This window comes from Marmota flaviventris, chromosome 3, assembly GCF_047511675.1.
Source record: "Marmota flaviventris isolate mMarFla1 chromosome 3, mMarFla1.hap1, whole genome shotgun sequence".
Classification (NCBI taxonomy): domain Eukaryota; kingdom Metazoa; phylum Chordata; class Mammalia; order Rodentia; family Sciuridae; genus Marmota; species Marmota flaviventris.
The window spans coordinates 6,187,365-6,203,641 of NC_092500.1; the positions used below are offsets into that span (position 1 = coordinate 6,187,365).

Genomic DNA, 16,277 nt, shown 5'->3' on the forward strand with positions numbered 1-16,277 from the left:
CACCTCTGAGACTGCATGCACTCAACCTCAGCTGCTGCTGACGGTGTTCACGGTCCTCATGGCAGAAGTCAGTGGAATCGGAGATCTGGGCCCCTTTACCCAACCCAGTCATTCTGGATCCCTGAAGAGTGCCTGTTAGAATGTGGGCACAGTGAGCATCTTTGGAGGGCTTACTGTGAGCCAGCCTGGAGGACCCTGAGAGTGTTTTTCAAGAGGATGGGGGGCGGGGGAAGGTGGTGATCTGTACATCTTACACTTGGGATTTTCTTGCAGTCGAGCTGTGGTTTGCTGCTTGTCCACTTTGATGAGTCCGGGGGTGCACGCTGTCATGTGAGTGGGAATGTTATGGTCTCCAAGGAGCTGACCTGAGGGAGCCACCCATGAATGCAGTTTGCTCAGTGACCATAGCAGCTCTGTACTCCTCCCAGCGGATGATAGGAGTGGGTGCTGCTGTGACCCGCCCACACCCTCACCACCCAGCCTTCACTGAGGCCCTCTCACACACAGTACTGTGGGCCCCCTGAGCTAGAGGGGAAGTGGGGTGCACAGAACAAAACTCCTCGTCCCCAGGCCTTCAGGACTTCAGATGCTCCTCCTGGCTGCCTGCACTGACCCTTACATTTCTCTTTATCCTCCTGTTTTATGGAAGAGGAAATTCCTGTGGTTTTATCATGCAGGTCACTAGCTGCTGCTGCTGCTGTTTTTTTTTTCTTTCTTTCTTTTTTTTTTTTTTGAAACGGGGTCTTTATGTGTCCCAGGCTGGTCTTGAACTCAGCTGCCCAGGTAGCTGGAATTACATGCATGTGCCACCACACCTGGCTACTAGCTTCATATTTAATTTTGTCTATTATACTAAAATTACTTATTTTGGTATTTAATAAAGTTCTAAAAAGAGTAAGTTTCCTGACTTCTGCTTTTCTGTGGCAAACCATTCATGTCTCATGGTGATGCAGTCACCCTTGACGCCCTAGAGAATTCTTACCAGAGTTTTGTTGGGTTTCTCCCTTGTCCCCTGCCTGGCAAGGCCCCTCCCCACCCCTGGTGTTTGGGTGGTTCCTTTGTGTTCTCTAGCCTGGTCCATCTGCTTGCTTCTAGTCCACCCTCCATTCCTGCGGCTCTGCCTCTTTCTTGTGTCTCTGCATTGTCACAGATTCCCTCTTGTCACCTCAGTGGACCCTCGGCAGCAGGAGTGTGCATCTTAAACTGGCTGTTTTAGTGTCACGGTTTTGGAGGAAACAGTTTGGGGAAACATACGTACTTGCCTTCGTATTTTTCCGCAGTGATGGGCATTCAGTACCCACCAAAGGCTCATTCCAGAATTAGTTGTGTGGAGTTCAGATGGCCACGTGGCTGTGCTAGCTTGTGGGGCACGTAGCATAGCCCGTGAGATAGCATCAGGGCCAGGAACCGTTCCAGGGCCAAAAACTTGTGCCCAGAACGTGTCAGGGCGGGAACCCTCTCCTCACCCCAGCACGAGTTGTCTGGGTATTGATTTGAGTATTGCAGCTCGATTTCTGTAGGACGAGATCATCAGTCAAGTCCTGAGGATCAGATAGTGTGAACCGTGCAGAAGTGCCAGCCCAGGCCCTGGCATAGGAGAGAGCAGTAACGACTCATTTGTCTGTCGTGTCTTGGTGACCCTCATACAGACGAATGCCTGAGTTCCAGAGGCAGAGCGGAGGCCCATTTTCTTCTCAGCTTCCCGCTGTCTTTCTGGAACTTTTTCTTCCAGATGAGAGGCAGCAGTTAATTATCAGATGCACAGTCTGTATTTTTTGGCATTGATGGGGAGGGGTTAGACGTGTCCAGTACCTCCAGGGTTAGAGAACAGCCTGTCCCACAGCGTGTGCCCAGGACGGGCAGGTGCCAGGCCAGCTCCTGCTCCTGGGTGAAGGGATGGAGCAGAAGCAGCAGCATCTCTTCCTTTAGCAGGAATGTTCCCCTCCGAAGTCTCAGTTTCCCCAAACTGGGGATTTCCTCAGCTCAGAGGATACTGGAATCACAACCATTTAAATGGTTAAGGACATTTGTGTGTGAGGGGAAAAAAAGAAAAGGAAAAACAACTTCTGACTAAAAGTCCCTGCTGTCCTTGGGGTGCTGTGGGGATCCCTACCAGTAAGAAGCTCTGCGACTCCAGAGCAGAGGGAGCTCCTGCTGGCACTCCTGAGCAGAGGGCTCTGGACCAGGGCTTTGAATCCCTCACACCTTGGCTGCTTTCCTGAGAAATAAGGACAGTAATATACCTGTGGGGGGGTTTGAGGAACCAGAAATAATGTGTCAAAGCTCCCCTGGAACAGCTAGCAGTGCCGAGAGGTGCTCAGAGCACGGTGCTACCTTGAGGTTGGCTTACTCCACCCCTGGAGAATGCTTGCCCTGGACTCCGGGTGGAGCAGCAGACCACACCTGTGAAGCGAACACGGCAGCTTCCAGTCAAGAGAGCCACCCGTGAGGGTGTAATTCAGTCACCAGAGAGTTATTAAACACCTATGTGATGTCGTTAGGCAGCTAGTTTAGTTCCTTCTCTGGTGGCTTGTGTGTGGAGTTCAGCGTGGTACCTTTTGGGGTACAGCCTGCCTGCTATGGTTCAGATCAGCTGCTAATACTCACTTAAGAAGGGAGACCCTCACGGGAGGGTCCGTACTAGAACGGAGAGCCAGTGTTCATCTGCTTATGAGGGGCATTTTGTACCAGAAGCGCATTTTCTCTTAGAACAAGGCTGTGTCCCTTGCCCTCTCCTCTCACCTCAGCTACTTGTCTGCAGCTTTAGGTACCAAGTCGTGTGTGCACCCACTAAGCGCACTTGCCTTCTCCCGTGAGAGGGGACTGTGGCGGTGCCAGGAGGCGAGCTGGGAGGGAGTGTGGAGCTGTGGTAGGCCTTCTTCCCTCCCTCCCTTCCTTTCCCTGCCAAACTTTTTTCTCAGTGCTTTGTAGGGAAAACGGGTTACTTTTCTTTTTTTCCTAAGTTGTAAATCCATTAAAAAAGAAGATGAAGAATGTCTAAGTTGATTGGTACTCTAACACCCCTTTCACATTGGGTATTGGCATTTTTCTTGTGTAAATATGTAGAGCAGACATCATGAAATTTTATTCTAATAGTCATCAAACATTTATTACCAATTTTACTCATTTACAGTGTTATAGAGCAAATCCTTTCTTCTGTTTGCATTTGACAAGATTTAACATTTCTTATTTCCTCACTGTTCGAGTCTAGTTTTATCACTAATTTTTAAATCATTGTTTTTTGAGGTGAGGTTTCACTTCAGACTGATCTTGAATTCCTGGGCTCAGTGATCTTCCTGCCTCAACTCCCAAATAGCTGGGCCTGGAGGCATGCACCACCGTCCCAGCTATATTTTTGAATTTTATTTAAAAGAAATTGAAGTGTGCGTAGCTCATGGACTAAATGCATCCTCAGCACTAGCCCAGTTCCTGAAACTTAGATACTCACTCAATGGATGAGACTTGCCCACAGCAGATGGTAATAGCAGGTTTCCTCTCTTCCCATTTCAGGTTGACAGAGACCCTTGTGTCCTGAGCCACACGAGGGTTCCTACTCTTTCCTTCTACTCTTGCTGACCCAGCTCTGTGCCTGGGTGTGTTGATGTGACTCGAGGTCACTTGGGCCCAGGAGTAGGCCATATTGAGTCTGTGGTACCAGTCAGTCTCATTCATTGTGTAGAATATTCCTTTTGAGCATAAAGCTTGAGAGCTGATTCTGTCACATATGTGAAACCACCACTTGTGGATTTCCAGGGACAGAGGAAATTTCACTGGTCCCCCTTGACCCATCTCGACCACCTTTATAGAAAGAAAGGAAGCCCTTCCTTTCAATACTTGAACAGATCCCATCTGCCTGTTACCCCTTTCCCACCTTTCCCTTTGTCCTGTGGAGGAAGGGACTCCTGCCCCCTTGGTATTTTCCTGGTATTTCATTCATGATAACCATGAATTGCTAATTATATGTGATGTACTATTAGATGAAGAACTCAGATTTTAGAACCTGGTTTTCAAGCTTTCTCTCACCATTTATTGTGAGCTGTGTGACCTTGCATAAGTAACTTGACCTTCAGGCTTTCAAATCTGTTCTTGTATAGCAGGAACAGGCATCCTCTCCCATAGATACCCTTGGTGGCTCTGGTGTCTTGGATTTGTTACCCCTTCACTCTCTTGCCCCTAAAAGTTGGCTGTTGTGCTGAGCCTCCTCTTGGCTCCAAGTGCTTAGCAGGCACTTAAATTTTGTGCAGAACTGATCTTCTCTTAGCGTCTGAACCACAGCTACATGCAGACAGAAAATGGCCTGGTGGGGCCACCGTGAGGCTCACCCCATACAAAAGTCCTGGTATTCCCTGAGGGCCTGGAGCAGAGACAGCTGCTCTAGTAGGGAACTTTCTGCTGCTGCAGGAATGGGCTGGGTGACTCCAGAAGATCCCTGGCTGGTAGCATAGGAGTCCATAGGAGAAGGGAACACTGTGAAATGTGGCACCTAGGCAGGGTGGCCTTTGTGATATTTTAGCAGTTTGCAGAGTGGAGCCCCAAAGCAGGAGTGCTCACTGGGGGTTCTCTCAGTGAGAAGAGCCCACTGTCGGGTGCATGGCTGTGACCAGCTCTGCCTCTTCAGCCTGAGTGGTTTGGAGTGCCTGGCTCTAAAGTGCCCTAACCTGTTCCTGCTGGGTATCGATGACTGCGTTTACTTCTGGAAGCTCTGTGGTCTGCCAGAATGAACTCTTTCCACCAGCAATTAGCGTTTAGGTGATAGGACACCTGACTTAACTAAGTTTTAGGTTATTTTTTAATTTTTTTAAAGAGCGAGCGAGAGAGAGAGAATGAATGAATTTCAGCATTTATTTTTTAGTTATCGGTGGACACAATATCTTTGTATGTGGTGCTGAGGATTGAACCCAGGCTGCTCGCATGCCAGGCGAGTGCGCTACCGCTTGAGCCACATCCTCAGCCCTAGGTTATTTTTTGAAAACGTGTTGGTATAATGGAGAGAACACTACAGGGTGCTAGGTATTTAACCTCCGGGAGCATCAGTTTTCCCATCTGTAACACAAACAAAAGGAATGATAGTAATTATAATTACTTTATAACCATAATGACAATAGTAATTAGTGTTCACAGTTTTTAGTGTGGATCAAGTGTTGTTCCAAGCTCTCTTTGTATGTATTTGACTCACAGCAATCATGTGATGTAGGTTTCATTATTATCTCTCTTTTATAGATAAGGCAATTAAGTCACAGAGAGGGTAGGTAACCTGCCCACTGTTGCCCAGCTGTAAGTAGCAGCTCTGGGATTGGTGCCTGGGCAGCCTGATTCTAGTGCCTGTGTTTATTACTATATCTCTAGATTGTCTCCCAAGAAATGATGAGGATTAATGGATGACATAGGGGCGGTACCTAGAACAAAACCTTGTACCTTGTAGGTGCTCCAAGAAGGAGCATAGCTGAGACCAGCTCCTCCCACTGCTAAGCTAAGGCACTGGCCTTTGGCCCTGTAGCTCGGGAAGTCCCTGTCTCACCTGGGCTGCATGCAGGTTGCCCTGGCAAATCCATCTGTGCTATGAATGTGGAGGACCCTCCATCTTCCTGCTAGCAGGGGAAATGATTGCTCTTTGCCTGGGCCTGCCTTGAGTCTGTTACTCAGAAATGGTGGGTTTGTCTTTCTCTTTCTAGTTAAGCCTCACACAGAGGGTTTGAGACTAAACTGGTGTGAATTGGGCTTTCTCTGGTTGAGTCCATCAAAATGGGGAGTGGGATCAATGCTGAGCCAAAGCGGAATGTGGTGGAAACTCTGGAGAATGAGGTCAGGTGTTGAAGGTGGGTCCACCCAGGTTTCATCCAGTCCTCGCCCCTCCAGATGGTTAGGATGGGCTGGGGCAGTCCTGACCCAGGGGCCCTGCTCGCCACTTCCACATATTCTCCATGCATGATCTCTGTCCTTTCCTTGAGGGATGGGGAAGGTTATTCAGCCAGGGTATCAATCGTGTTGATCTGAGAACACAGACTGTTCTTCAGGGAGTTCTTTAAGCTTTTCAGGAAGATGTTGAGGTTTCCTCGATAATATGGAGACAGATGGAGGAGCTTGTGCTGTACACAGGCCAGTGCCCAGAGCTGCTTACGTTCATGACTTTTTTTCTTACCCAACAGAAACCTTTCAGCCTGTGTGGATGGGCAGTGGAGAGCATGGAAGTTCTGGATGGGGTGACTTCCTTTTTCCTTGAGAATGGGAAATTGCAGTGACCTGTGCTTTTCCTCCTTAGGTGTGTCTGCAGATCTTGAGCATCTGAAGCTGACCCCTGAGTCCGGGAGCTTGCTGCTGCTGCCTCACCCTTTAGAGAGATGTCTGTTCCCTATGATGACTCCGTGGGCCTGGAGGTGTCCAGTGACAGCTTCTGGGAGGTAAAGCCTGGCACCCTGCTGGTGATGCAGAGCCCGGCCTCAGTCCTGGCAGCCTGTGTGTTGGTCGAGATGATGAGATGAACACACCCAGAGGCCGCCAGGCACTTGTGGTCAGGTCTGGATGGCAGCAGGGAAGGGGCGGTGTTTGCCATTGGCCAGTTCAGGCTCGCCTTCACTCGCAGGGAGGTGACGCTGGTCCTGCTGGGAGTCGGGTACCTGAAGAGGTTGGGGACCTTTTTCATTCTAGATGTTTCCTTTTCTGCTTAGCAATTTTGTGACCAGGAGCAACATAGGCTGATGACCCAACTTAGCCTGAGGCAGCTTTACTTTTGTTGGAATGGAGACACAGACAGCTGTGATGTGACATCATGCTGCAGGGTGCAGGCAAGTGGCCAGAGGGCTGACCACACTGCCCTTGAGCCCGGTGCAGCATCTGCTTGCTGCCCTGTGCCTGTGAGGAACTCCCTTCCTGGCTGCAGTGTGAATGTTTGTGTTGTGTTTTGTTCCAGAAGCCATTCTTCCTGAGCCCCACTTACTTTTCCTGCTCACTGCTGAAAGGAAAGTCAATTGTGTTGTTGTTTGGGTGGTGCTGGGGAGGGGACCCAGGGCCCTGCACATGGGAGGCAAGTGCTGTACACTGAGCTACACCTCCAGCCTAAAAGTCAGCTCTTGATCTCCTATTGTCCCTGGGGCAAGACCCCTGGAGCTTCTTGGCAGCTGTGGACTTCATGGAAAAAAGCAGCGCCCCGCAGTGGAAAAGTCCTGGGCGTGGGTTCCAGCTAAGCCGCCACAGCTGTGTGACTGTGTGACTGTGGGCAAGTGGCTCAGCTCATCCGAGCCTCAGGGTCTTTATCTGTAAAGGTGGATACTGGTCCCCAGGGAAGACTGCCAGATAAAGTGGGACAGCCATCAGCATCGCACGGGCGCCCTCCTGACACAGGCGCTCTGGTGATGGAAGTTGAGGCTGATGTCCTGGTGTTGGCCAGGGACAGCAAGAAACAGGGTGTCAGTTTGTGGCAAGTCGAACACGTCTATGTTATGATTTAATGGGGATGGGAGATCTCAGAAGCCCAAGGTTTGAACCGAGGGGCTCAAATGTCCATCATTTGTACTCTCCTTTCCTGTTCCAGTGAAAGGCCCCAGTGGACTTTGGACTAAATCCTTCATTCCAGGATGAGTATGACCTGAGCCTGGTGCGGTGGTACATGCACAGTCCCTGCATTCCGGGGGCTGAGGCAGGGGGATCGCATGAGCCCAGGAGTTCAAGGTCAGCCTGAGCAAAGTAGCAGCCTGTCTCAAAGAGCTGCTTTCTGGAACACGAGAACATGAAGGGTTCTTTCTTCCAACCGGACCTCTGTTTCCTTCCCAGGGAGCACTTCCTCCAGGAGGCCTCCCTGGACCATTCCTGGCCAGCGTAGGCAGCCTTTGTGCCTGCTCATCCCGCATGTTGTATGATCACTACTTGCTTCTTCATCTGTACTATGAACTCCCTGCCAGCAAGGACTTGTTTCTCACATGACAGTCTGGGACTTAGCAGAGAGCCCGACTGAAGGGAGGAGTGGCCGGGGGTGCGAGTTGATCTGAAAGGATGAGGCCTAACTGGGTGGTGTGTTGGGACTGCTCTCGAGATGCAGACAGATATTTGGAATAAGATATGTACTTAGATAACACTGAGCAGAAATCACTCTTTTTCTCTAAGCATTTATAGAGACCTGCTAGGCACCACGCCCTCTTCTGGACCTGGGGACACAGCATGGATAAAGCAGACAGAGGGACTAAAATGGTCCTAGTTGGAGGCTGTGTGGGTCCAGCAGAAGGCCCTGCCTGCCGACTCGGGTTGGGGTGGCCCTGGGCTGCCTGCTCCTAGAGAGCGGTGACCCCCTGGCCCTGTCGTGTCCCAGGCAGGGCGCATCAAGCTTATACACATGGGTGGTGTGCTTTTGATCTGTGACCTTTTCTGAGGGCATGTTAAGCTTCAAGAAGTTTAGAAATGGAAACCAGGGCTCTTGGTTGGTTTTCACTGCACCAGGCCCTGCAGTCCTTCCAAGGCTGCAGCTGCCTCTTTACAGATGTGGAAAACCCAGGCTCAGAGTAGTTTAGGACTGCCGAGTTCGTGTAGGGAAAAGGTGTGGAGCTGGGATTTGGGCACAGGGCTCCCTCCACTCGTAGCCTCTGCCAGAAGGGAGTCGTCCTCTGTAGTGGTGGCCGCGCGTGAACACAGCAGGGTCCTCTGTGGGCTCAGAGAGGTGAGAAGGCCTGATTGGCTTCCCAAGCAGTTCCGTGGCATTGCTGGGCCCTGCTTCCCAGGTCGGTCATAATGATTACTGAGAACCTCCACGAAGAGCCTCACAAGGCACATGACACCCTCTTCCTTTTTCCTCGACAGAGACTCTTTACCCTGCCTGATGTGACACACGCAGCATAAGCATGCTGCACTTGTTGGCAAGTGCACAGTCTTTATTTGAGGTTCTTCATATTTCTAGGAGAGTCACATTGCTGCTGATGGCCTTTGGTCACTCTGGGACTGCTAGACAGGCTGCTGTGGCCTGCTCTTCAGAGCTCTGTCCCTAGCTTTTTAGGAGTAAGTTGTGTTCTTGTGAAGTTCTTTTCAGCCAATGAGATAATGTGGTTTTCCTAAGATCCTGCACTTCTGTGGTGGGTGAATATCTCCACTTTGGTCCTTGGTCCAGATGGTAAGGTGGTGTCCTGAAGGGTGCTGGGCTCCTAGACTCTGGGGCTGCCTTTGTCATGGGCTGATTTGTCTGGTTCTGGACCTCATGACTTACAGAATTAAACCTTCTGAAAATTCCTCTGTGATTTTACAGTTCAGAAGACATACATATGAGCCGTGGCTGGATGCCTCTGACAGCATCCAAACGTCAGCGCCGGGCGTTGGCTGGGACTTTGATGTTAGAGCAGAACTCAGCCAGTGCTGCCCTCTGTCCAGCCAAGGGGTTTTTGAATGGGGATTCTGGGTTTTCTCCAGGCTTCCTTTATACTTCTTGGTCGTTCAGGTGAGCCTGTATGAGTTGAGCACTCACCATGTGCCAGACCTGAGCTTGGGACATGTCCCTCAGGTGAATACGACAGGGACAGTTTCCGTCCTCGTAGAGTCCACAGCTAGCATCAGTGCCCTGGGTTCCTTCTGTTTTTCTGTTGTGGTGCTGAGAATGAACCCAGGGCCTCTCACCTGCTGGGCAAGTGCTCTACCCCCGAGCTGAGCCGCACCCCAGCGGGCTTTGTTTTATGTTGAGCAAGGTCTTGTCGGGTTACCCAGGCTGTCCTTGAACTTGCAGAGCTGGGATTGTAGGTGTGCAGCGCCACGCTGGCTTATCAGTGTGTGCTTGGTAGCCTTTAGCACCCTGCTGCACCTGGCCTTGGCTGCTGTCCTGTGGCGCAGCAGGAGCAGGGTGGACCTGTTGGCTTGTGATGCCAGTGCCTACCACTGGGCATAGGACAAGGAGGTACTGAAGGTCCTCCCAAGAGCTCTCTCCCTGCTGAGCCCAGTGTGTCCTCTGCAGGAGCCTGGGTTCAGGTGCAGAACTGGCCAGTTCTAGCAGGCAGCCACTGGACCTCCAGACAGCTCACTGCATGCAGGGTGGACACCACAGGGTAGAGCAGGCATGGCTGGTGCCAGTCCCCTTCACCTAGCTGCCCATTAAGAGTTGAGAACCAGCCAGATGGTTCATTTTAGCTGCTGCCCCGAGCATGGATTCTGTGGGTGTGGTTTCGGCTTGGGCCCTCCACGGGCCCCGTTTGCAGCCCTCTTGAGCCTGTGCACTCACTCACTGCTAGTGCTAGGGAGAATCGTGTCGTGCTTTTAGTGGGGAAAGGAAAGGTAGAGTTCAGGGTGCATCCCCACAGGGTAGACTCCACAACCAGGGTGGCCTGCTCCTGAATAGGGACCAGCTGCCCGTGCCAGGTGCCCACACGCTGGTGCTGACTGGCACTGGACCAGCAGCACTGATCAGCATGTTGAATCCAAAGCCTCTGGTATCAGGGCAGAGCCAGGGTCCAAGGGGCTTCTGAACCCAAGGGGCCTCTGTAGCGCCAGCTTTGCTCTTACCTGGGCCCTCAGTGGTGTGTGTGAGCCTGGCATGTGGTGTTAGGAGTGGTGGCGGAAGTAGACCCTCCTAGGTGCGGGCAGCCTCCTGGCTGTCCACAGGGTTAGAGTGGCTCTGTACTTGCCTCCTGAGAATCCAACACTTCAGGGTTGTGCCATTGGGACACCACTTCTCTGAAGAAGAACTTTCTTTTCTCCCTGGGTTTCAATGATTTGGAAGTAACTGTTTAAGGGGTTGGAGACACATTTCCCTTTCTAACCAGTACAGTTTAGAGTGGGAGAGGCCTTTAGGCTCAATGACACTGTATGTAGTAGCTTGGCTCCATTGTTGGTTTGGGCTGGCAGGGTGAGGTGGAGGTACCCAGGTGCAGTCAGCGGTGCCGCAGTCTGGCTGGGCACAAATCACGAGCCACTGAAGCAGAAACAAACTTTATTTCTGAGCTCCACCAGCACACTCCACACACGCTCCCCGGGAATTCTCTCGAACGCCACCCACGCTGCTCCTCTAGGAACCACCAACCGGAAAATCCCTCCTCTGGCACTTCCCCAACCAATGGGAACTCTCCGGGAATCCCCACGAGAACTCCAAAGTAGCAGGCTGAGGTGGACAGCAGGGGTCTAATATACACAGCTTAACATAACCATTATCATCTCAATGGCTTGCTGGCGTCACCTCCATTCTGACAAAAATGCCATGCGTCATTCGGACTCGGCTATGGCTCTCAGCATCTCCCCCCTTCTGTTTAATTAAACACCAAGCATGTGGCTTAGGGACCATGCCTGTTAGGCTGTCCAATACCACATATGGTCCTTACCCGTCATCGGATGAGCTGACCTCAAGGCGTCAGCCTTGAGTGGTACCACTGCAATTACCTGTCACTGACTACCGGATAGGCCTATGCACCAGTGGGGGGGTGAGGTTCTTTGCCTCACCTCTGTTGGCCCCCAGATTTGGCCTTTGCACCAGTGTGGGGGTGAGGTTCTTTGCCTCACCTCTGTTGGCCCCCAAATTTGGCCATCACCAGCAGAAGGGAGGAGGATACAGAAATGCCACGATACCAAGCCAATTGATGGCTCCTATGGAAAAATTGTACCATCGGTGACACCATCAGCAAAGATACGCCAGCACTACCACAATTCGCTGCACCAACAGATGGTTCACAATGCATACAAGTGATACATAGTCCAGGCAAGTTCTGCAAGCAGTTCAAAGCAGAGGAATCTATCAATATGTCCATTTCCTCCCAAAGTAAATCGACTCCTTGATTGAGCATTACTTATTGAGTTATTATTCGTTGATGCATCAGTTTATACAGTTTACTGTGATAGCTGTCTAAGAAGCTGTAGTTTGGTTTTATCTTTGTCTTCACCGGCACTGGGATGAAGATAGGAATTCTGGCAATGATGGCTAAAAAAAAATTATGTAACATTCCAACAGGCACTAAGAAAACAATTTTCTGAACAATTTACATTATCCTGAACAGAATTATTAAATATAATGAAAAGGGAAGGTGAAAGAAAACAGATCTGTTAACCTCCTTATTTGTTCACATATTAAAACAATCCTCAACAGCTGTTTACCCAATTTAAATTAAACCATTTAAATCACATGAATAAAAAAAAATTCGGATCCATTTTTTCATGAGTGCTCCTCATATATGATATATGGACATACGCACATACAGACATACAACACAAAACACAAGTGTGCACACATAACATACAACACATAAGACAATAGTAAAGGCCTTGTAGCTTTACACAGGTGAAATCTCCATTGCAATGTTTAAAAACTCCACGGTCAAAAAATAAAACTGATCAGAAAAACATTAACCTAGGTCTGTATGAGCTCAAAAAATAAAATAGAACTTCATGGTGTGGGAAATGGCAATAATAAAATAGATATTGAAAAAAGCATCCTGGTTACCACCTGGGTTTGACTCTTCTTTGATATCCCATCCTTCTGGGTGTAGGGTGGCGAGAGTCATAAGTAGACGGGCATCAGGCTTAGGGGTCCAGGGCCAGGGTAGAGGTAGACTGAGGTCAGGGACAAGGGAACTGGGAGGGTGCAGGGGCAGGTGTTCCTGGAGGAACCCCCAGTGGTGATTCCCTACCAGAGGGTTTGGCTTTGTACCTTAGGGGCTGGCCCCGTCCCTGGTGTCTCCAGGATTGTTCCTGCCTTCTTCTGTGGTTAGTTGGGGGATGCTTTTGGGTTTCTGCTGAGAGCGGCCGGCCTTCTGCAAGCACTTACCCAGGAAAAGGATCTTGCCATCCCCTGTGGCAGCCAGGTGCCTGCCATGCATCAGGCACCTCGCTCGGGTGCAAGGGATCATGAAGAAGACGACAGTCCAGCCCCTCCACAGCCATGGATCATGCTTCTGCTGTTTGCTGGGCAGTTGACTGAAGGACAAGTGAAGTTGTGCATTTCTGCCCAGGAGACCAGGAGGCATAGGGGAGTGTCGGGGTGACTGCTCGCAGGTCTGGGGTGTACTGTCTGCGTGAGCACCTGGGCGGGACAGTGCAGGGGTGGGCTCCTGGGCACCACATGCCCTGCAGGCACTGGGCACAGCAAACCTGGCTCAGGAGGAAGGAGTTTGGCTCAAAAATAGCTTTGTTTAAACATCCTTCCTCTCGGCAGTGTTTCTTTTCCGTGTTCTGCCTTTGGACTCAGGATCTGCAAGTTGAAGTTTCTGGGTTACTAGTTCATCCACTTTCTAGTTTGTCATCTTGAACATTTTGATTAAAGATGGATGACTTAGTTGATCTTTGAAGTTGTGGAAATCTGGGGTTTTTGTTTAAAACTATCAAAGGACAGGCTGCCTTTGCAGGATGGGGAGCCTTATCTTCTTCCCCCTCCCACCTGATGAACAGCAGATCCTGGAACAGAGGGTGGGGCCACCCAGTGGGGGCAGGAGCCAAGTACCCAGAGTTGAGACCGAAGGAGGCCCCAGGGAAATAGCAGTAGTAGTGCTGGGTCAAAGTCAGCCAGGAACTTGCAGATCCAGCTCCAGGTGGGCTGGACACGAGGCTGTTGGTGAAGCCATGGCTGCAGCAGCAGGCCCAAACCAGACCCTCTCAGGTGCTGCAAGGTAAAGAGCATCACCCTGTTTTGCAAATGGGGCCCCAGTGAGGTTTGGTGTTGTCTGGGATGGTGTTTCAGGGGAGCACCCAGGTAAAGGCTTAGGACACATCGGGATCGTAGGGTCGGGTGGAAGGAAAGTTGGAGACAGGAATTTGAGGATCTCATAAAAACAAGGATTCAGAGAGCACAGTTTTCTAAACATAACCCTTAGTGTCTTTAAGCATGCATGACAAATTTCACAACTCCAAAATCAGTTGTCACCCCTATTTGGAAAGGAGGATTCAGAGGAGGGCTCGGAATGGGAAGTCAGAAGGTTGCCTGAGATGGGGAGCCCTGTGCTTTTACCAGGGGAGACCCTGCAGGTAAGTATAGGATGCAGAATCTGCAGAGCACCACCCTGGGGAGAAGGGACTCCGTCCTGAGCCCTGCAGCCTGCCTGGGACACCAGTGGGCTTGGGACAAGCTAACTCTGGCCCTGGACTTCACGAAAAGATTTGTAGGCTGCAGTGCAGGAGCAGCGAGGCCCTGCTGGTTTGTGCTACGGTTTTTCCACCAGAGATGTGACAGAGCATGTGGAGCTGCTCATCTGTCCCCGAGGAGTTACTGTGTGATGACGCATGGAGAGTCGAGTCTTTTGAACAGTTTGTGGACAAAAGCTTGTGGGACTCGCTGGACTAGACTTGTTAAATAAAAGGCCTCAGGTTATTCCATTGCCTGTGCCTCTGAGCTCTCAGCAACTCTTTGGTCCCCTCCTCCGTGGAACAGAATCCCAGCCTCTGCGCCATTTGGGTACCGAGAAGACACTGTGGAGTGCCCTGTGTGTGCCTAGCCTGGAGGATGGAGAGAAGGAAAGCTGCAAGTCTTCCCTTGCAGCCTACATTTTAATATATCTTGGTGTGTGGCAGCACAGCCCATTCAAGGGGACCGGGGTGCGCCGGGCTGAGCACGGCAGGAGGCACGCAGAGGGAGATGTGTGCACTCAGGCTGCGCTGGTGGTGCTCACTCCTCTGGGCTGCCCTGACCACCAGAGTCCCCTTCCCATCTGTACTTGTTGTTCATCTGGCCCTCAGTCCCACGAGGGTGGTGACAGTTTGTTCTCCATTACATTCCTGCACCTCGCAGATGTTTGTTAAGTGTCCATGGGCGGCCAGAGGGTGTTGCCAGACCCTCAGAGGTTGAAAGTTAGGAATGCCGTGGTGGCAGATCCGGCTCAGTTGAGATCCCAGAATTGTGAAGGCTTGGAGTCATCCAAGCCTCGCCTCCGCCCCCCCTCCCCTGCCACCCCCAGGCTGAGCGGACAAGATGATTGAATGGGAACCAGAAGCCAGGTTGAGTCAAGTGAGTGCCGGGTGGGGAGCTGCCAGCCTGCAGTGGAAGTGCCTACTGGTGTCCTGCTCTCCCAGGCTCAGCTTAGACCCTGCCTTTCAGCTGAAGGGGCAGAAATGCAGAGAGGAGACTCAAGGTCACACGTTTGGGGCAGGGCCAGATCAGCGCTGCTCCCCTTGTGAGAGCCAGAGGGCAGGCGGCCGTAGGTGCGTGAGTTTTCGGAAGCTATTTAGCCCTCTTGTCGCCATCTGTAGGACTGTAATTAGGAATCCCTGAAAGAGTCATCTTTCACCCTTGTCCTCCCAGCCTGCAGAGAGGGCACTAGAGCTGCTCGACCACCTTTCTCAGCTTTGGCTGTACTGTCCGACTGTGGGGTCCCTGGGCTTGCCTGGGAGGAGGCTTAGAGCAGCTGGCTTACTTTGAACCTCCTCACCAGGGTGGAGAGGGCAGCTGTGGTACTTCCACACACGGTCACAGGTTAAGTGACATGGTTGTTCTCAAGGTAAAATCAAGGGCATCCTAGCAAGTGGTCTTAGTAGGGTGCAAATTTGGGGTTCTTGGGATGAGCCTCGTTGGCATACAGTGGAGAGAGGAGCGGGGTCTGTGCACCGCTTGGTGGCTCTATGCACTCTCTCATCGTGGCTCCAGTGGTGGCCCCAAGGCCAGCACAGTTTCCTCAGCCACCTCCAGGACCATCGACAGCTTGCACGGAAGCCTGGAGTGTGTACTGGCTGAGAAAGCCTTCCCGCCTGTGACTGCCTCAGGTGTCCCCAGTCCTCAGCTCCTAGTTGAGCGGGAGCTGCAGCTGCACTGTGTGCTGATGAGCCTATCAAAGTTTGGCTTGTGGGGAAATCCCTTCCTCCCGGGCTTTTGGAGAGCCCACCGCCTGCTGTGAGGGTCAGCGCCTGCCTGTGTGAGAACTGCTCGCAGCAGGAGATGAGAAGCCGCTCTGCATCCCAGCTCCATGGCAACCGTGGAGGCTGCCTAGGCCTGTGATTATCTTTTCTCCTCTTGCCTCCAGCTCAGCAGTACTGAGCTGTGTTTAATCAGGGTTTGTTTGTTTTTTCATCCAGCTGTAAGTGTCAAAATGATAGCAAGGCCCCATTTTAGGAAAAGTAGGTACACTTCTAATAGGTTGTGAAAACACTTGGTTTTGCCTTGGGAAAGGGCCTGCTGAAGTTTGGAGCCACAGCTCATGTGCAGCTCCGTGTCTGGCTGAGCTGCTGGCCTTGCTGAGTTTCCACCAGGCCACGCCTGGGAGGAGGGGCGTCTGTGGAGGGAAGGACTAGGCACAAGGCGGGGGTGGCGGGCGGGGAGGGGGGGGGTGGTGGGGGGTGGTGGTGCTGCAGATCTGTTCCAGCAGATTGGCTGGAAATCAGGCGGTCCTCTGGAGAAGCTGCCCAGGCAA

At 51.5% G+C, this 16,277-nt stretch overlaps 1 protein-coding gene across 5 annotated transcripts in view; it reads left to right on the top strand.

Annotated features, from left to right (window-relative positions):
- Positions 1 to 16,277, top strand: part of Pacsin2 (protein kinase C and casein kinase substrate in neurons 2) — a 113,102-nt gene that overhangs the window by 76,755 nt on the left and 20,070 nt on the right. For 4 of the 5 annotated variants that reach the window (XM_071609420.1, XM_027954664.2, XM_027954665.2 and 1 more), the window contains one exon: positions 6,260 to 6,398. The exons of the other annotated variant lie outside the window; for it this stretch is intronic. In XM_071609420.1, the coding sequence (XP_071465521.1) occupies positions 6,339 to 6,398 (60 nt within the window). In that variant the 5' untranslated portion in view covers positions 6,260 to 6,338. The remainder of the gene's footprint in view (positions 1 to 6,259; positions 6,399 to 16,277) is intronic. 5 annotated transcript variants of the gene reach the window in all.